General features: G+C 39.4%; 1 protein-coding gene across 1 annotated transcript in view; it reads left to right on the forward strand.

Moving 5' to 3' along the window:
- Positions 1–21855, forward strand: part of ANO5 (anoctamin 5) — a gene marked incomplete at its 5' end in the record, with an annotated part of 60789 nt that overhangs the window by 13841 nt on the left and 25093 nt on the right. Inside the window, 4 exons of the mRNA XM_082485236.1 lie at positions 1321–1391; positions 8055–8102; positions 14812–14925; positions 20818–20886. Of these exons, the coding sequence (XP_082341362.1) occupies positions 1321–1391; positions 8055–8102; positions 14812–14925; positions 20818–20886 (302 nt within the window). The remainder of the gene's footprint in view (positions 1–1320; positions 1392–8054; positions 8103–14811; positions 14926–20817; positions 20887–21855) is intronic.

Here is a 21855-nt window from a genome sequence, read left to right on the forward strand (position 1 = left end):
ACTTGGATCAGCATACGCAAACCTCTTTCTACAGATACATGAATAAAACTTAAGTGTTCAAATTATATCAACTAATACAGATTTTGCGGGCATAGTTTGCTTTAGCAAAATGGCATGCAAGAACTTTGAATGTCTTAGCGTTCCGAAACGTCTTCATTATATCTTAAATACTATTATATACTATTGTCCAGTTTCTCATCACATCATATGTGCAGTTATGAATTACAGAGACCATTTTCTCTAAGTGAACTTGAGAGCATTTTGTTTCCTCTCCTTTTTTTTTTTTTTTTTTTTTTTCCTTTTAATACTTCCTTGGTGTTTGATGGAGAAAGTAGTAGGATTAATCTTTTTTTGGAAGAAAGAGGCAACTTTATTAGATGCCTGCTCTAGGTTGTGAGAAGCTGTTTTCAAAACTGCTTATCCTTTTCCACTGGCGGCAAAGTTATTTAGATGCCAGATTTAGGAGACTGGTCTGTCTGTAAACAAGCATCTCTCTGCTGATTAGACAAAAACTTCTTGGAGCAGGAGCCTAGCTTATGGGCTCTGAATTGCTCTCCAGAGGGAGTTGTTGACAGAGTAGATTCAGAGCCACAAATCCAGCAAACATCTCAGTATGATTTAGAGATCTAAAGATATTCAATGTGATTTTTCCCTATAATGTTAACATTTAAGTAACATTTTTCTTGGTGGACTGACTATATTTGCAGGAAAGTCAGGTCAGAGTTCAATTCTGTTGCTAAAATGAAGGTGCTGGTGGGGTTGGGTTGTAGTTTGTTTTTTTTTAATCAACAAGAAGCTTGGTAATTTGAGTTGATATTACTATTCTTGATCCTGTCAACATATCTCCATTATGTGAGCATCTGTAATCTTGAGGTTATGCGCCATTAATCTCTTAGCAACAAAAAAAAAATAATTCAATTTCTAGCAAGTCACCCCAGAGATAATTGAATTTTCATAACTGATGCAGCAAAGCTCCAGGTGTGAGACTTCTGTAGACAGTCACCTATGAGACATTTGAGACAAGAAGGAATTTTATCTTATCAAATATGTGATGCTCACAGATTTTTGTTTGTCACATTTACAAATGTGTTTCTGTGACTGCAAGGTTACAACCAGGTAGTGCAGACTGAGTATATTGTGTCTTGTAGAGTTTTTTCCCTTCAAAGAACCATTCTTGAAGACTTATGTAGCTGAGTATTATTTTCCAGCTTTTGCTTTTGCTTGTTCATAGTTCCATGCCTTCAAGGTTCACTTCATTTTCAGATACAGTCATACTTTAAGGAATGTATTTATGTGAATCTTTCTTTCAATGTTCCTTAGGGGAAGAATGCAATGGACCTTTATGTGAAACTGTTTCAACCACAGGATCAGAAGCCCCGAGCAGCTCTGAGGTAAGCTACGGTACCGATGGCATTAACATACTAGTGGTAGGAAGAAAGAGGAACAGCTACCGCGAAAGAGAGAATTAGTTTTAAAAATAATATTTCTTTTAGATTATTTTATACCTCCTTTCTTATTCACGTGAACATTTTCTTCCTCTACTGTTCTGAAGGAGAAAAACCACGCAAATAACGCTGCTACTCATTGAGTCTTATAAAAACTTATATGTGTTAGAGCTACAACACAGTAGTAGTAGAAAACAGTATGGGCCAAACAATGTTTCCAGTATCAGTCTTGAAATGAGAATCACACGATCATTTAGTGTTTTGGCAATTGGAAAAACATAATGCTTCTGCGCAAACCCAACGCTTTGTTTTATGCTGCATATTATGTTGCTGCCTTGATAACGCAATCAAGGCACTCTTGCATTCCTCTGCTCTAGGAACTTTTTGACACTGCGGCAAGATTTCTGAGAAAGCAAATGAAGATTTGTGTTATAAGAATACCTCTTCCTTTCAACATGTGCAATATGAAAAGCATCAGCTGTTAATTTTTTCGCAGTGCCTCGTTGCTTAATATGTACATTACACAATATCTTAAATAGCAGTTTGTGGTTACTATTCAGTTAAGAAACGGATTTAAAAAGAATATTGAAAATAGGTGTTCTTGAAATTGGTATTTTATTTTAATTTCTATTGTGTGATTTCTTCATTATGGTTATTGTATTCTTAGAGGAAGATAGGAAGAGTTTTAGATAGGAAAATAAATAGTTGCTCTGTCGAAGTAGAGTCTCATACTGGCCATGAGCAGTCATCAGAAATGATGTCTATTGAATTGAGTGTTGAAAAACTGTAGCTGTTCTGCTGCCTCTAAGAGGCAAATTTGGAGATGGCCCTGTGAAGAGAGAACTTAGAAGTGCTTCCTAGATTACACAGATCTTTATCTTGCTAGTGCATGCAACCACATCATCTAAATGTTTTTATAAATCTACCAGTTCTATCTTAAAAACAGTATGTTCACCCTGCTACTTTCTCAATCTGTTGTAGGAGTTGTAGTCATCTCTTTCTCCAGGAAAATTTTCTGTGAACAGCCATATCAAATACTTCACTGAACCCTGGGCAGATACAATCTCAAATTATAATGTATGAATCATCACACCATGATAAGCATCAGAGTCTGAGGCTGATTCTGAGTTCCTTTTGAGTGTCTGAGTAGATGGAGGTGACCTATTTCATCAAAGCCTGAAAGAATTCGCTTTATGACTTAGGACACAGAAAAAGGCAGGAAACATAGGAGAAAGGGAGCAACACATGTGTCTTTTATGTAGAGACAGGGGATTCGTAGAGACATGGACCATGAACCTTGTATGAAGGGTGAAAGATACATGATGGAGTAGAAAAGGAAGCTTTGATCTTCAGCACTTTCTTGCCTGGGAGTTAGTCTCCTTATGAAAAATATATCCGGTTACCCTCTCAAAAATGTCTCCTTGGTAACTTCATGCTGCCTTTTCTCTTGTTTTCTGCTTAAGCATGTTCCTCACGTAGTTCTTTTTCTTCATAGTATGTTCTTAAATATCACAAAGTATTGTCATATTAGCAAGTCCATAGCTGGCTTGATGACTGGTTTTTGTTTTGTTATTTTCCTTTCTCCCTCTAAGAAGAGGTGACTTATTTGGCCTTAGATGCTTCATTTCTCCAGATCAGCCTGTTATCTGATGCTTGCTTACATTTAAGTTAGTATTTTTCTGTGCATTATCCTACCCCATGTCCCCTAATACAGTTACACTTATCTGATTTTTGCTTTCTAGGCATTAGCCAGACATAGTAACAGCCTTACTCTTAATCTTCTTGCCCGGTTTCACACTCTTATCAGCCACGACAGGCTTAGTTCTTGATGATTAATGTCCTAGATATTCAGGTTAAGTCTCTCCTTAAAGTTTTTCCATGAGTTCATTCCAACAGTAAGATAGCCCTGATTTTTTTTTTTTTTTTTTTTTTCTTCATATAATGCTAATCCTTTATCTTCATGCGTTGTCACAACTTCAGTTTTCTTCTCTACAAACTGGAAGAATTTCTTTTCCCTCAGTTCTTCTCTGGGCTGCCTTTGGTCATCCTTGATGCATTCCCATAGGAATTGAGCAGAGTCATCTGTCCCGGCATGAAAGACAATCCATCGTTTCTCTTCTTTTCATCAAGACCCTTTTGAACTCAGGTCAACCTGTTTTGTTCTTGTTTTGACAGATAGCACATTACTCTATTTTATCATTTTACTCTGGTGATAGTTTGTTAATTTTCTTGTTACTTAACCATGTACATAAGTTTGTTCCTGCAATTGGAAAATGTGAACTCTTGGAAATCTTAAAAGAATTTAAGTCGGGTAATTTTAAAACAAAAATGGAATTAATTAATAAAAAGACCATTGGGAAAGAGTTAAATGAATTTACATTCAGGACACAACTTCATTATGCTTGGGCTGTCTTGACTTTTGGAAGAGAAGAAACGTAACATACAATAACGTTACGCTTCTGCTCAGCAGTAGGGAGAAAAAGCTACAGCCTTATTGTTGATCTAGCGAGAGAGGAGGGCAGGAAAAGAAATCTAGATTCAAATATGGAGAGCAGAAAACATTACCTGTCTGTAATTCGGTGGCAATTTTTTTACTTTTGTAATCTGTAAAGAAATATGTGATTTGTGCATAAGGAAGGACGCAAGGAAAACGAAAACAAGGATGAAAAATAGTCTGTAGTCAAGGCTGCCAACACATATACAAAAGTCAGATGAAGTCCAGAACTCAAAAAGCAATTGCGTCTCTAATCAATGGTGCATTTGGTCCTTCCTTATGATTTTGCATTAGTGCTCGAATCCACTGCTGCTTCTCTACTTTTATCCTGTTTTTTTTTTTTTTTCTTTTTATCTGCTTCATGTTGAGTGTCCTTATTTTTTTTTTTTTCTTTTTAATCTCCCACAAAGACAAAAGAAACGGGATTGCTTGGAGTTCAACAGCTTTTCATATTACAGGCCTTCTAGCATGCATCACTCCTCGATGCTTTGTCATGCAGGGAGGCAACGAGATGTTTTCAGCAAAGAGCAGACTGGAGAGGAAAAAAAAAAAAAAAAGATATGATAGAGATATTTTCAAATAGGTGCTGCAATGGAGACTGCTTCAAATTATGTTGTTGTTAAATCAGTAAATCACAGACAGCCGCTTCTGTTAGGGACAGGCAACAGTCCTAATTGAGTCTCTGTGTAGGATCTACCAGAATCAGTCTTGATGGAGTTCCTGTTCCAAGAAATACATAAATGCCTCTGAAAGTCCTTTCAAGCAAATTGGAAAATGAATGAAGTGAAACCTGAGAATCTGTTTTTTCCTCTGTGCTTTATATTTATGCAGAGAGAGAGCTAGAAAAATATATAATGGCACAATTCTGTTTTGATCGCACAGTACATCTCTGTTCGGCGATTGTCATTAGTTGTTAAAGTTGCAAAGTAAATGAAGATGAGACCCACTGACAAAATAGAGTACCTATTCTTAAGAGGGAAGAAAGTCAGATAAATAATGCAAGATGGGGAGAAAGGTTAAAAAATGGAGTTTATATTAAATTTCCCGATGGTAAAATTTTAGGCCTGTCAAGTGGGATAACTGTAAAATTAGTACAGATTTTATGGGAGATTGAATCACCCACTAGTCTGTTGTTTATCGACATTGCTAAGAGGTGTGCACTGAGGACTTTTTGTCTGTCTGCTATTCCAGTTAAGTAGTACAAAGTCACTTAACTTGTTTGCTTTGTATGTGTATGGACCCTGAGTTTCTCACCCTCATAAAAGGCAGTTGGTTGCACTACTCTCTGAGCAGAGCTGCAGGATTGTGCCCTATTCTAGTGGTGTGAAGGTAGGAATTAACTTTGCACAGTTACATAGGAAATTTTCACCTTTCCTGTTAGTTTCATACCAATGAAATGCTCACTAAAAATTCCTGTTAATCAGGATTTTCCATATTGCAATTTGATCATGAGAACATCTGTGAACAAGCAGTCTTTACTTAAACCAGGTTAGCAGAAGTAAGTTGGCAGAGCTCCACTGAATGTATTAAAGCAATGCATTTTTCCAAAATTAGGGGTGTGACACATAGATTGTTTCTTTTTTGAGAGCAGCAGGTGTTCCAAATGAATTTTTTTTTTTCTGAAGAAACACCGTCATAATGTACATTACTTTTCATGCTTGTTCATTTTTCAGTTCAGACCAGTGAGTTTTCATGTAGAAAGAAACATAAAATACCATTATTAGTATTGTGAAGACAGACCAAATCATTTTCAAAACCTAGAAGGAAATACAAAAAGGCTTCTTTGATGTGTAACTACAAAACACAATTAGATGAATATTCTGGGGCGAGAGTGCATTAAATTCGAGAGTGGATTCCAAAATATGAAGGACCAGCCCAGCACTGTTACCACCACTGCCAACCTTCTTTATTCTTCGTTTTCATTACGGCAAAATTGGCCAATTTGAGTGTTTCTGAAAGCACTGTTCTTGTTTTGGGGGTTTTGCGTTATCAAGATTGAAGCACCTTTGTGCTGTACATAGACTTTGGCATATAATGAAACAATGGTGTCTCTCTACAAGAGTTCTTACCTTTTCCTGCACATTTAAAATGTATGTTGACTATCACCGGTTTTACAATACTTAACCCCCATGTCTTCAGCTAATTAATTTCAGGCAGTTGTACTGAGAGCCGGGGAAGTTCCCTAGCTTAGCAGGAAAGCATTTCACAAAAGGCATGGAGATGTACAAAGGGGTTTTAGCAGCTGGGCTCGGCCAGCTGGGTGTCTTCAGCCCACAGGTCAGGGTTTAATGCATTAGATGTATTAAAATTATATCTCGGAGTGAAGCAGCGTGGGCCAGTGGGTGGCTAAAACCTGTATTTACATCTAATCGTGGAGGAGGTGGGACACTGCAGGCGGGAGGAGGACAGGATGGAGAGCAGATGGAGGAGCGGTGGGGGGGCAAGTGTGCCACGGAGAGGTCGGGAGCCGCAGAGCAGCAATGAAAAGCAAGGCTGCGCCTTCAGCGATGTCCAATTCGGACAGTACTTCACGTGGCAGATATTTTTCAGCGTATAATCGGAGAAAAACTTTCCACTTAAGCGGCTCAGCCCTTAGTTCTCTACAAACAGTGCAGGTTTTTCCAGTAGCATCGGTGATGTGAGGATTAGACTTCTAAACCCAGTTCAGACTCTCTCGGGGTAAGAGCACAGTGCAGCTATTTATATTTGCACTGTTTCTCGTGTGGATTCCTTGCCAAAAAACCAGATCGATCTTTCTCTGTTCATTTGACTGAATTCTGAAAAGGGCATTTTTATCTTACTAAGATAAGCAAATGATGGCATCATTGAGAAAGCATGTAAAGATGTGGGTATGTATTACTTGCAATGTAAACAGGAACAAAAATAGCGTGTTTGTTTCACCAAATTATAGGAATGAACCTGTGTGGTTTCTCTCGAGTAAAATTGTAATGAAAGTGGAAAATACTCATTTCTAATTTCAAAACTCATACACGGTATTCCATGAAGATTTTGGGAAATACGCTTTTTGAAATACACTTTCTGAAATATTACAACTCTAAACTAATGAATGATGATACAATAATGAAATGAAGTTAGTATTCGGTTTCTGTTGAAAGTTAATTTAATTTCAGAGAGAACTGTCATATTTCCACGATGTGCTCACCCTGTTTGGTTGCACTGTTTAAACCTGTCTGTCTTTTGTTTCCAGTAGCCCAACAAAAGGACGGTGGGAGAAATTATTGACTAACAGAATTAGATATTGCAGAACAGCTTAGATATTGCAAACTATTATTCATTCCGGTAGCAAAGCCTGCTCTCAAAATCCCTTGCCCGCGCAAGCGCACGGACGTGTCTTTGGAGGACAGCTGTGCTCTGCAGAGCCCTCTGCTCTTGGTGTTCCTGTCCCCCCTGTGTGGGGTCAGGCCAGGGGACCTCGCAGCAGCCTCCAGGCGCACATACAGGAAAATAATGAGCACCCAGATCTCGGACAATTAAAATCAGGGTAGGGCCGCACTAGGCGTGGATCAGAACTGGAAGCTGGGGAGCCCTCGTTAGTCTCATTGGGTGTAACAACTACAATTCCTGATACCAATTTGCCTTGTCTACGCTATGAGATTAATGATTTGTCTCCTCGCATTTGTTTTCCTTCAGTTCACATGGTGTAATTTCAGGATGTATTGGAAAAATGGCTAAGTACGGGGTGTCACGTTTGTTCTCTTTGCTATTAAAATAACAAAAAGTCCTGTTAAAACTTGTCCTTTATCAGCTTGTAGACATAAATCTGTGTCAAGTTGTTTAGACTTTATTTTTTAGAATGGAAATGCTGAGGAATACTGTATAGCTTTTAATAAAAATTAGTCTGATTAATATCCAAAAATCAGCACGGGCCGTGTAGAAGTCCGTGGCGCAGGCTGGAGACCCAGCTCACCCGAGGAAGGAGAGGTTTGTTTAAACTTTAACTATCTAGACTGAAAATCCAACTGTCACTCAGAATAGCTTTTTAGCAATTTACAACCAGAAGCTCCACTGTTTCTTCTGAAATAGCCTTTTATTTTTAAAGCATCCTTTGCATCATCGCTAACAACATTATGTTTTTCCCGCGATGCCACTGGCAGGGCCTAAACAGCACTGAGACTACTTTACTCATCCCTGAACGTCAAGTGGTAAGCAGTAAGCAATATTCATGCTTCCTTGCATGAATTTGTGTGGCGTCTTCTATTACCGTATGCCAAAATGTCCCTCACCAGAAAATTTTCCAGTTTCAAGGAAGCCATCCTTCCAAAAAGAATTGTTTTTCTAGCGCATAAAAATGAATGCAGTTTTTGAGTTTATTCCCAGTGATGGCTTAAATGATAAATTCAAGCAAATCGGAAGGATCGTAGACAAAATTGAAAAGATAAGTATTGGTGGAGTAAACTGGAAAGTTTGCTTTTTTTTAATCATTGTTTTGGTTTCATGGGATACAGGGTATATTCTGACTGTGGTGTTATTAACAAACGTGGGATTCCTTTTTATCATAATCTGGAGGGCTCTCTGAGTCAGCATGATACTTTAAAACGTTTTAAAGAGCAAGAAACCAACACCGATGCCATTTGAAATGTGTTGCCTTTTTTTTCGCATTGTAGTAAGTAATAAGGAAAGGCTCAAAACATCCTCTTATTGAAATTCACAGACAAGACAATTGTATTAATTGTCACATATACCGGAAAAATTAAAGTAACCGTTATTCTTTTATAAAGAAAAAAATTACAAAGATTCATTTAAGATAACTGAAGAAGTACATGCTGAGGCGTATTAAAACTGTCTGCTTGCTTACATTGGGTTCTGGTGTCTTACATTAACATATACGCTCTCTTAGCCGATTTTTTTTTTTTTTTCTTTGTTCTGTTCTTGTTTATTGTGTTCTCTTATCCAGAGAGACTTTTTCTGCGCATTTAAATTGTAGTGCAAATATCTCGGTGTCTTAAACCGCTTTGAAATGCATGTTTTCAAGCTTTTCGGATTTTAACGTGGTTCAAAATCGAAACACAAGCGTGAAAAAGGTGCAAAAAGTAGCTTGCAAGATTTAGCTACAAGAAATATATGGGGGTTTGTGTTTCTTTGAATGGAGAAAGTTATAGTTTTGTGTGCAGCTTTGTAGCCTGCATGAAGCGTAACTTGAAACGGGGATGTGTGGTGTTAAGAGTGGTGTCAATACACTTTGAAGTGGGTAAGCACTTCGGTTGCGTGGACTCCTCCAAGGAAGAATATCGAAGAGAACTTCACGCAAAGGGGATCTGTGGTATGACGGGAACCGAGTCTACTGTGCATAAACCAGGAATTTGCCTTTTTGATTTTCAGTAGAGCGCCTGTATATTTTCCTATGTTGTGGAAATGCACTTCCAAGAGCTTTTGGCTTTTGGAAATAACTTTTATCAAAAGGTTCTATTTAGCACAGTGGCACTCTAATCAGCATGTTTCTGCTATAGCTGTAAGCATGTTTGATTCTGTGAAAAGGGGGGTATATAAAAATTCTGTGTGAACTGGGGATCTAAGTGAGGGTGATAATTTTTGGTTTTAAGCCATTGAATGTTTCCTCCCCTTGCAATTATGGAGGCTTTTCTTGTGTTTTGATTCAGCTTGCAAACCCTTATATTTTTGTCCATTTCCATATTCTGAGTTTTTTTCTGCAGTTAAATCATAAATTAACTAATCGCTTCGTAATATAGTTGTTTGGGTTTGTTACAGTCTGTGATAAAAACTGTTTTGCCTGTGTGATTATCAAAGGTATGCGGTAAATAAATATCGGGTTTGTAGACTGTATCTTGTAAGTAAGCAAAATGTTGCAAATCAAATTTATTTTGTAATTTCAGGCAGTTTTCTTGTCTGGTAATGTAGGATTATGATAATATAACTCCTAGCTGTGCTGATGGGCATCATGTTATTGACGTAACTTCTCAGAATACCCATTACTCATAGCCAGAGATTTTTCGCTGTGCTATAAGTCTTAATGAAGCTAATGAATGGGGTTCCTCCGCCTCAGGTTAGCGTTGGTTACCGCTTTGTTACCGAAATTGCTGCTTTAAACCAGCTGAGATACAAAAAGCAGAAGGTGAAGGCTGCTGAGGTCTGAACCTGCAGTCCCAGCTCTTGTGAGGTTGGACACTTGTGTGAATTCCGGGGAACTGAATTTGGGAAGGGCGTTTTGGAATGCAGGCCCCTAAGAAACTTGCTGTTTTCTCAGTGAATATTAATCTGAAAAGCATTGCTCTCAGCCAAGTTCCTCTGTCTTTGAAGTGCGGACATGGAGAGGACTAGGATATGTAGTAGCAAGGTGTGTTTGGAGGAAGCTCCGTTGCCTACACGGTGAGAGCAGCACTAAGCGGCCTGTAAGGAATAAATTTCTTCTTAGGTGGACAACCAGAGGTAGAAACCCCTCTGAGTCCTGTGAAAATATACAGGATGAAATCATGCAGGTATAATCTGCAAAATATATTTGCTTTTCAGTACTGCAGTATCGTCAGATGGCCGAGGGCTAGCTGATTGTCCTGCCCACGGTAGCTCTGTGGGCGCCTTGGTGGGCGAGCACGAAATGTGCACCTCAGCCTCTTCAGCTTCAATCTAGTCGTTTCTCTGAAGCACTTTCTGTTAGTTTTTAGCAGCTGGGGCCACATCCAGCTGCTCGCTTTCCCCTCTCCTGTTAGCGGTGACTGGCTTATTTGCTTTGGCCCTGGAGAAGCCTCTCTGAGCCACCTGTGGGAGCGAGGTGGCCAAGGCCCGCTCACCAAGTATTTAGTGGTGTGGGAGAGTTTTGACGGGCTTGGATGTAGCGTGCGACCACCAGCCAGCATTAGCACACTTTAGCCTTTCTCTGTCTTGAGCTGTGATTTATTTCTGTGCTGACGTCTTGGTCTTTCCTGTAACCTCTGCTGTTTGAGTCAGGATTTCCTACTGCGGGGCTTTAGCTCATGTCTAACGTGAGGATTCCAAGTGCTGGTACTTGGAGGGTTGTTTGGTTGAACAGAGTCCGATACCCTGACCTCTGCTGGGTGTCTAGACAGAAGATAACAATCATGGGATAATTAGGAATATTACTATAATTCTTTATGAATCCACTAAGTTTGCACTTAGGTAGCCATGTGAAAAGAAAACGTAGCTTTTTATGACAGGCCATTACAGCGTTCAGTTAGAAGATCTGTCTGTGAAGTCACTGAGATCTTACAGAGATAATTAGACTACTGAAACTGGAAAGTTACTACAGGATAATAGGAAAGTAGTGTTTGGTTTTGAACAAGTAGGGGTTTTTTGCTCGCTTTGTAGCTGCTGGATTTATCCAACTTTTGGAAGCACAGGTAAATGCTAAACACTTGCAGTAACACCATTTCATGGAATCGTATGGTGACTTGGATTGGAAGGGACTTCTGGAGGTCTCCTTGGCCAACCTCCTACTCAAGGCAAGGCCAACTTCAAACTTGGATCAGGTTCCTCAGTCAGGGCCTTGCTGGGTCAAGCTGTGTGATCTCTGAGGACGGAGATTATGCAGTCTCTCTGGGCAACCTGTTGTACCCGTTCCTGCTCAACCACACCCTCACATCCAGTAGGAATTTCCCTTGTTGCAACTTGTGGCTCTTGAGTTTTCACCGTATGCCTCAGGGCTCCATCTCTTCTGCAATTCCTCATTGAGTATTATTCAATTATTCAAAAGCTTCTGCTTGCTATCTGTGCTGTGTTGGGAAGTTTTAATTGCTTATTTGTATTCCAGAAGGTACATGTCACAGAATATCTGCTCTGATGAGGTGTTACTTCATTTAATAACTGCAGGTTGTCTAAGATCAATTAATTTGAATACAGTTCCGGAAAGAGCTGTTAAGAAATAAGAGGTATTAATCCGTAATATTTTATGATTCACTGTTGCAAGCAATACAAATTAGTATCATTTTATATATTTTAAACCTGTAAGTGCACATTTCTGCACAGAATTGCATGAATATGCAAGACTGATCTTGTTCTTCTTGTGAAATCCAAATGCCGCAAAATGGAAAGGAAAAATTTATGGGTTTAATAAGTAAGCCTGTCACTACCCATGATGAATAATCCTATATAAGAAGGAGAGAGAAGTGATGAGTGTTCCCCTTCTGAAAGCAGATCCAACAATGACTACTGCATCTTTTGAAATTGATAGTCAGACCTCTAATGACTGAGCAGGATTCTGATACATCTTAGAAAACTTCGATAGCACTAAAGATAAAGTATTACTTCAATTGTATGTAATAATCTAATTATAACTGTGTTACCCAAAGAATTTGGGACACTCCTTTGGCAGGAGCTTTATCTACTGATTTTTTTTTTTTTTTTTTTTTTTTATTTGTGTATATGGATTTTCTTCATTCACTGAGACAACATCGGTGCTCATACAATCTCTATCTTTTTGAATTGGTGGTTGAGGTGGTCTGTTTTTAGGCCGATTCCCAACATTGTAAGTTGTTAGAATGCACTTTGGGGTCCACTACTGTAATGCTGAATAATTACAGTATTATTGATGCTATGTAGTTGTTGGTGTGGTTCTGTGCACTAACCAAATGAACATCTAAACAGTTGCAATTTGCTTGTCGCAATTAGATTTGCAAAAAAAACCCCAACCTGTAAGCACAAAATAGAATAGGAAAATGCTGTTTCTTTTCTTCTATTGGATTCCATGATTTTTGCGAACCTCTTAATCTTGCATGATTATGTAGTGCATTTTGGAAGCAAAAACATTTTCTGAGGTAGCGGTCCTGATTTCAATCCTTACAATGTAGTCTACTTTCCTTGATCTGCTGTAAATATTTCTCAAGAAGAAAAACACAAAACCCAACAGAATTGCCAAACAGGAAAGGCCAAGAGAGGATTGCAGCTTTTTCAGGAAGTAATATCTTTTAGCTTTTTTGTGTTACTTTGGTTTGCAACACAGTGTTTTGTAGCTCCCCGAAGGCTCAGATGGCTTCAGAAATACAGGGATTCTCCATAATGCACGGACGGTGCAAGTAGGCTACTCTTTGGTTTCAGCAATACCAGTCTGTCTAGTGAATATGCGTAAAGTTGTGCAACCCTATGGAACAACAGGGATTTAAAATATATATATTTTTTTAAATAAATTTGAGCCTATTGGAAGATGAACATGTTTTGGAGTATGTAGATATTATTGCTTGTAATTTTGTCAGCTCTGGAATTACATGGTTGCCATTTGTCTTTTTAATGTCCCAGTGGGTCCAACCTAACATGAGCATAACAGAAATGTTTGCTTTATTCATTAGCCGGGGCTTGGGTTTTTTTACCTTGGCATTACATTGGAAGAAACTTTATTACTGTTCTTTTTTAAAATGTGCTTAAGTATCCAAATGATAGCAATGAGCAACTTAGGAGTCATTATTTTAGAATACCTGAGTTTTTATTATCAGAATGGATGCCAGCCAGCACAGCTTTGCCTTTAATTAAAAAGTCATTATAGTCATAATGTTTGTGGGCGCTTGTATTTTTCGAATAGTTGGAGGTTTTTCCTGCCTTTCTTAAGGACACGAATTTCTCACTACATCTAGTTGAGGGGTACGTGCTTGAAGCAGTTGGTTTGGGTCCTGGAGAGGAGCAGTGGGCTTGCTAACTACTTGTTGGTTATTCCGGCAGAGTGGAAGGAGATATAATCTGTTCCTGAAGCGACGTCTCAGGGTAAAACAGTGATGAATGATATTGCAAGTGGCTTGGATGGCTGCGGTAATAACGTGCTTCACTGTGTGGTGCCTGTTGTTAACTGGGAGCAAAGTTCACAGTTACAAAGTTCTTTGAGAAAGCGCAGAATATTTTTCACGTGCATCCTTGCATGGCTTGAGAGGGAGAAGACAGAGACGTATCCCTTTGAATTATTCTTTTTTGTTCCTACTCTAATAAAATGAAAGCCCAATTCAGTCCTGTATAAATACAATTTTACTCATGTGTGTGGTTAAAAAAAAATACCACCAACCTTCCTTAGTGTGGAGTTAAATTTAGACCGGAGTGTTGGCTTCTACAGAGAACACTGCTTTACGAAAGTCTAGTCTTGTAAACAATTTGGTACAGCTAAATAGTTGTACGATAATAAATAATGTTATCTAATATTATGTTAACTTCCCTAGGAGAGTGAAGTAATAGTCTTTATTTGCTTAACATTAATTGCTGTAGCCTCATCAGTGAAAAAGATGAATGTTTTTATTATGACATTCTGGCATGCTGATAAATAAAAATATGACATTTAATAGATCAATTAGAATACTATTTACCTGTTGCATTGATACGTTTTATTAGATATTTTTTTTTCCTCAAGAAAGTAAATATTTAATTTTCAAGTGTAACCCCTGTATCATTTGTGTGCATTTTCATATGTAGTTGTTGCTGGGACATATTTCTCTGTGGTGGTTGGGTTAGTGAATCATGTTATATAGAAGAAAATGCATGGAATTTACTTTTTGCTACCTGCCTCGAGTGGATGAACTGTGCCCTTACTGCTTTTTGAGAAGAATGGCGTTCTGACTAACTGCAGGAAAAAAAATCATGCTGTCAAATAATGCTTGTCTTGATTGTTTATGACACACTTTAAAGACTGTGAATGAATAAATGGTAGCATTGTTCACAGGTATTGCTACACTAACATACTTTTATTCTTCATCTACCAGTTATTTACATGTTGCGTTTGTGGGTATAAGCAGTTAATTTGGAAATTATTTTAGCTGGATATAGCCCTTATTAAAACTTGAGCAAGTATATGTTCAGCTATGAAGAAACTGAAGGATTGAGGCAATTTGGGGAATCACTGTCTTCCGTTGCATTTTAGAGCAAGAGCAATACCTGTTTTTTTTCCTAATTATATATCTGTATCTTCCACAGATTGATAAAAGACATCAAAGCAAAGATTCTATTTTCTTCAGGGATGGTGTCAGGAGAATTGATTTTGTTCTTTCCTATGTGGATGACCTTAATAAGGAATGGGAAAAAAAGTTGGTAAGTTTGTATTTTTGAGGTCCTCTTAATTGTTATCTGTCATAACCTGAATATCAGTTACTCAGCCTTTGAAATCACTACACTCATCCGAAATAAGACTTAGCTAAAACTTTTATAGCTTTATAAAAAGCCACCCCGTGCACTGAAATTTCTGTGTAATTTACTATTGTGTATTAGAACCCAATTTTTTATATTTTGGAAGCAAAAACATTTTCTGAGGTCACTGAATTGGTCAGACCAATTTCTGAATTGGTCACTGTCCTTTACTTAGGCTGGTCTGTATATTATACAGTCACTGCAAAGTAATCCAAATTACTTTGCTTTCTTCATTTAACAGTCTCATAGTTAGCTGTGGCTTTGGTGAAACTACGTCTGTAAATGCTGTTAAATTAAGGTGGTTTCTTCTAAGTAAGCAAAGCATTATCCAAATGAGTTGCAACAATAACTCCCCCCCGCCCCCATTCTTTGACTTCACTTAGAGCAGAATGAGATTTTTAGGTCCAAGAATCCATGCAATTTTCCTTTTAAGACCTCTTTTTTGAATAGTCTGAGTAAAACAAACAGCATCTCCTCTGAGCTGTTCCCTGTCCTTGACTTGCTCTCTGCACATGTGTATTTATTCTTCTCTAAGAATATTTAAAGTGACTTTAATTGGAGACCTTCTGTGTAACAGAGCACAAAGTACAGGCTTTCTCTAAAATGCCGACCCATGATCATCCCTGAACTTCCCAGCAAGTTGCTTAAATGATACCAGTAGGAATCAGTACATGACATGTATTTGGGCCTTGGTCACGCTGACGCTTGGGGTTTAACTTGACAAATGTGTAAATTCAAGCTATTTAAAAAGTCCTGTACTACAAGATGCAGTCAAGACGAACAATAAACTTCTTCTGTAAAGCAGAATGTAAAAAAAAAAAAAAAAAATAGTTGCAGGGATTTTAATTATTTTGTTTTCTCATTATTTGCTCCCTTCTTTCTGAGCCAGCAGAGGTAACATTTACAAACTAGTCTCTCCAATATATATCTCCAAAGTTTGTTCTTAAGAATTAAAAAAAAAAAAAGAGACCGAAAGACTTGTTTTTAGTGTAATCACATTATTTTGAAAAATAAGGCTTTCTGAAGAAAACTAATTATACGGACGCTTATGCCAAAATCATGATCAAAACTACATTTCTGTGAAGTAAAGAACGTTTCTCATCTGTATCTTGCCATATTGAAGTGTTTCACGATTAAAAATGATAATTTCCTTTGAACAAAACCTGAAAGATTAGCCTGTTCGGTAAATTGCTTACTGCTTACGCTCCTTTATGAAGGAAATCCTGTTTTCCTTAAGACTTACGTTGGCTCTATGCAAATACCATCCCGTGCAGAACACAGCCCCTGCATCGTGCTCTTTCGTCACTTGAAAAAAGGCAAGAATCCCCGTCATCAGCTCTGAAGCTTTTCCCAGCTTAAGCATTCGCAGTGTGCTTTCCTGGGCCAGCCCCGTTCAGGAGGTTTGCTTGGGAGACCAGGGTTACTTTATAGCTGTGGTTCCGTAGGTTTATATAAAGGCACGCTTCTTCAAACCCACTCTGATTCTGCGTCAGGCTGTAATCCTAACTAGATTCCTCCTTCTGCCATAAAGCAAAATGGCAAAAAAAAAAAAAAAGAAGGAAAAAAATTAAAAAAAGAAGGAGGAGGAGACCAATGGGTGTAGAGAGTAGAAAAAGATAGCCATGCAAAATATGTGAAAGCAGCTCTTAAAATAAACTTTTCCATTAGTCATACTCAAATATCATGAGGGAAGAAATGGTGACTATTTAGGTAATGTTTCAAGTGGGAAAGAAAATGAGCCGGATGCTCAGTCTAGTCACTCATTCGTGTTGTGTGCAGCAATTTCCTTCTCATTGCTTTATGGGTCATCAGGGGGTAGCAGGAACCTTTGCCAGACCAGAGGCCGTGTACGTGGGTGTCATCATTGACCAAAGGATTCACGTGAGGAAAAACCCAAGAGCTAGCAGCTAATATTGTAGTTCCTCTTTGAGGTAAAAATGCACTTAGTTAAGAGGAAACACCTCTCTCTTGCAAAAGAATAGAACGTCCGCATCAGGTTTGGTGAGATTTAATTCTGTATCTGTCTGTTACTCGCAAAAGAGTTTCGGGCCGCATGGAAGAAGGTTTTTGGTCTGTGGACCTGTAGCGTAGCTCTGTGGTCGCAGGACAGACAGGCGTGATGTTATGGCGTATCAGTTTTCACACAGTTCTTGGGGAATCTGCTAAGAAAATTAAACTTGCCCTGTATTTATGTCCAGCGCAGACCTTTATACAATGAATATACCTGTCAATCAATGCAGACTTCTTAGCATGGAAGTATTGTGCTGTTGTCCTTGTGGGAACGAGATTTAAATAGTGATGCGCTGCAGCCTTTGGAATTCCTCTGACATACTGTACTTAGTATTGTACAGTTGTCGCAGGAAAGAAATGTGAATTTCTTTTACTGTGGTACAATGAGACAGCAGAATGGAACAGCTAAGAATAGAAACGTTCACGGGAAGAGAGTAACAGTTGTGACAAAGGGTTTTGTTTCCTTGTCTTGAGGAAACAGCTTTATTCTGCATTTATAAGAAAGGGATGAATAACTTCTTTGTGTGTTTCAACATAGCCCTGATACAGATGTAAGAGGCGGTCTGTTCATCTTCTCCCTTAGCTTCATGCAGAATAAATACATTAACTTATTTGATGTTCCCCAGAAACTTTCCAGCTTAAACTCCGTTTTGAACTTGCCTTCTATAAGCTACATGAATAAACCCTAACCACAAAGTCTCTGTAAACAAAAATTAGGATTACATTTTTGTGAGACAACGCTTTATATTTTTCCTCAAAGCCTCTAGCAGATAAGTGGGATTATTTTACTCCTATATGAAGTGCATGTGAACATGGAAAAATAAATACTATTTTAAAAAATATCTAACAAATTATTCATGTATGACCAGGACACGATCTTTATTGTCCATGAGTGTATCTCTTCACAAAAACATCCAGAGCACAAGTCTTATGAGGTGCAGCTGAGGGAACCGGGGTAGTTTAGCTTGGAGAAAAGGAGGCTGAGGGGAGACATTGTCGCTCTCTACAGCTCCCTGAAAGGAGGTTGTAGAGAGGTGGGGTCAGTCTCTTCTCCCAAGTAACAAGCAACAGGACAAGAGGAAACGGCGTCAAGTTGTGCCAGGAGAGGTTTAGGAAACAATTTTACACTGAAAGGCTTATCAAAGACTGGAACAGGCTGCCCGGGGAAGTGGTTGAATCGCCATCCTTGGATGTATTTAAAAGCTGTCTAGATATGGTGCTCAGGGATGTGGTTTAGAAGTGGGCCTGGTAGAGTTAGATAGCGGTTGGACCTGATGATCTTAAAGGTCTTTTCCAGCTATAATGATTCTCTGGTTCTAATCGTGCAGTGTTGCATCTGCGTTGGGCACAGTAGTACCGCTGGACTTTGGATCCCGCTTTGTTAATCTTATCGGGGTGGTTCATTACAGCCAAGCATATGTTACTGTGTAGAAGTATGCGAGGTATCCGCAGCGGTGTTTGGAGAGGTGAATGCTCTACTGGCCTCCCTCCTTTGTAGGCCACGGTGGTCTCAAAATGTAGCTTCAGCCTCTTACAGGTGCTTCGGAGAGGCTTAAGAACTGTACTGAAACACACTGTGAGGGAAGGCATTAGCCCACCATTACTGATCTTCCCCAATGTCATTACTTATGTTGCTTCCCTCATCCCTCTGTGGCTGCAGAGTGGCACCTACAGAAGAGTCACAACTGTGTGCCCCAGGTCCAGCTTTCTAGCTTGGGTACGGTAAGCTTAAAATTCTTACAAGTACATATTAAAACAGAACAGCACCGGCCCCAGGGTACATTTTGTCCATTTCAAGCCTTTGACAGCGACATGAAGAAATCCAGTATTTGGCAAGAAAAGGGGGAGTGTTGGTTGTTTCTTTTTTTTTTTTTCTTTTTGGCAGCAGATTGACTGCCTTTTAAAGATGGTTGTTCCAAGTGACTGGAAAGTACAGTACATTCGCATGGGTTTCGGAGAAGGTGGCTTATGGGAAGAGAGCAAGGTGGTAAAAAGAGCAGAATTTCTGTTAGAGCGCTGCAATTTATCACACTTAAGTGTATAGTAAGGAAAGATCAGTGAGACGGGGCCAGACCCTTGGGCGCTGCCTGTTACTACGCTGCACAGCTGGAGGAGGAGCTGGCTGGTGTCTCTGGTGGCAGAGAACCCTCTGAGCTGACTCGCTTGGCTCTCCTCCAGGGTTTGCTGGCGAAAGATCGCACGCCAGCGTGCTTTCATTGGAGAAAATGTAATCCCGAATAGCCCACAGCTTTGGATACCAGGCTCGAACGTCAGCTGTTATATACCGCTTTCGAATGGAATCGTAAATCACCTTTTAGTTGTATTGTTCTCTATTCGGTCAGCAAACAGGAGTTCTCAGGGGTGTTTGTACAGGTGCATGTCGGCAGGTTTGAGGGATAGATGAATTTAAAAATAGTGCGTGGAATTGCATTTGCTCCCAGCATGTGCTACAATTCCGGAATTACCATATTTGCAAGTTTACCTAGGCCAGTGTCTAAATTACTATCTAAAAATATTTGGCAAAATCAGATGTGAGAGGTAAGAATGCAAGGTTGCTAACACAGGAAAACACATCAACACGTTTTAACCTAGATTTGAGGGCCATTAAAGCTATTCTTCAGTCTGTATTAATTTATCCGAGCAGCTTATGCAAATCGGGCAGCCTGTTTCTCACAGACACACGGGAAAAGGAAATTGGCTGAAAACTATGCTGTTTTGGGGTTTTTCTAAGTGTGTTTGAAAAACATCATTTTAAGACCTTTTAGTAGGGAAGACATCACACAGCACTGCAGGTTTTAGCTAGGAAAAAATGGTAGTTCAGCTAGTGCTTTCTCAAGAGGCTAGGGCTCCCTGTTTAGCTGAACTTGTGGTTATTCTGGCAGTTCTTCAGCAAATTTCTTACGATTGAAAGGAAATTAATTCAGTCTCCCAATCATAGAATCATAGAGTGGTTTAGGTTGGAAGGATATGGGCAGGGACACCTCCCAGTAGAGCTCCCATCGGAGCAAAAATCCTACGGAGAAGGAGGGGAAGAAACTCTTCTGGCCTTAAGATACCACCTAGGAATTACCTGGCAAAATACAGAGTTCAAGAAGGGTCTCGAATTCACAGGGGCCATGCAGCCATCGCGCAGTGCCACAGGAAGGACTGGTTATCTGTGCACGAAGTCCACGCTGGCTGTGTGCAAGCTAAGCGTATGCGAGACTAACAAATCATCACGTGGCAGCTCATCTCGGTTTACAGTTATGTTGTTTGTGAAGCATACTGTTTGAATTGTCTGTAATCGGTACTCGAACATCTGTATCAGGCATGATTGTTAAAGTGGTTAATAGGTGTTGCTATCAGTGATCAGTCTTCCAGAATTTTTCTTTTCATCTGGTTTTAACATTCTCTTAGAAGTTGAGCTCAACTCGAATGATAACACGCCACACACATCACCCTCCCAAAAAGTCAGAAACGCTCAAGGCGCTTGGCTCCATTTACTTCTCTGGTTAACAAGACTGGACAGTTTATGAGCCTGTTGCTAACTAACAAATAGGTTACGAGGTTTCCTGTGGCTAGTCGGTGCGATTCCCGATGCGTTGCCATGGCTGGGCTGGCCTTTGCTCAGAAGTTTTGCATCAGCTGGTTTTTGTCTGCTGTTCTGCTTTCTTTTACAAAGGTCACATAGCACTAAGGGGTTGTCATCAGGGCGGTTGGGAGGAGTGAAACTCGGGGAAGTCATCAGTGAGGGATCAGTTAGTTGCTGAATTCATCAGTTAATACGGTGCGTTTATTTCTCTTCAGGAAAGAAGAAAAGAATTTGAGAGCAATCTGCAAAAGGCTGGTTTGGAACTAGAAACGGAAGATAAGAAGGTAAATAAAAAAAGAGAGGAAAAAATAGGACCAAAGAAACAGACCTGCAAATTATTAATTAGTGTATACCACTTTGTTTCTTTGAGCAAAATTGTAAATTATTCTAGTGGATTTCAGTGGATTGTAACTAATTTAGGTGAAACAAGCTTAATGTATTTATTTGAGTTATTTTTCCAGATACGTTCGTAAGAATTGTGAAAGCAAAGTAATTTTGATTTAGGGCAAAGTGATGGCTTTTGATTTCATAACGAAAAGAAAGCAGTTCCAAAATAGCTGTGACTTCATTTTAAACCCACGTGGATGGGAAGTGTGCTCACAGCTAGACTTAATCCCGCCAAACAAACACTAACACCTTTGGAAGTCAGTGAATGGATCACCGTATGCCCACGGGATGTTGTAATTACAGTGAGGGAGGACTCTGGTGTAACGACTTGAGGATGTTTGATTAGTGGTACTGTTTTGTTTAATAACTGGAGAACATGGGATGCTGACTTCTTCAGTCAGCACGCGCTCTCTTTTTTTTTTTTTTTTTTTTTTTTTTTTTTTCCTGCTAGAGATTGAGTGGGGCAAAAGAACTCCTGATGAAGTTTAGGTTCTGTAACATCCATAGATGGGGGTTCATTGAGCAACATGTTAAAAATACTTTCTGGTTGCCATTTTCTCCAATGTATGCAGAGGAACGCTAGAAGAACGTATACTATGGGGTGAGACCTGTGATAAGATGAGCCCTTATCACAGCTGCGAGGCTGTAACAGCTCCTAGCTCTGGTTGGTAACTCCTTCTGGGAAGGACTCTTGAACGCTCTACTCCTGTGTATGAAAGAGAACAGCTTTACAGCCCGGCACGGTGGCCTGCGGGGTGCGGGGGCTGCCAAGTGGCCAGCCCTGCATGGCAAGCCCTTGCGTTTCCAACACACTCGGAGCGTAATGAGGGTTTTCCGCCATCAGTGTTCAAGATTAATGTGCTTTG

Source organism: Vanellus vanellus (assembly GCF_965231255.1).
Source record: "Vanellus vanellus genome assembly, chromosome: 6".
Taxonomy (NCBI): Eukaryota; Metazoa; Chordata; class Aves; order Charadriiformes; family Charadriidae; genus Vanellus; species Vanellus vanellus.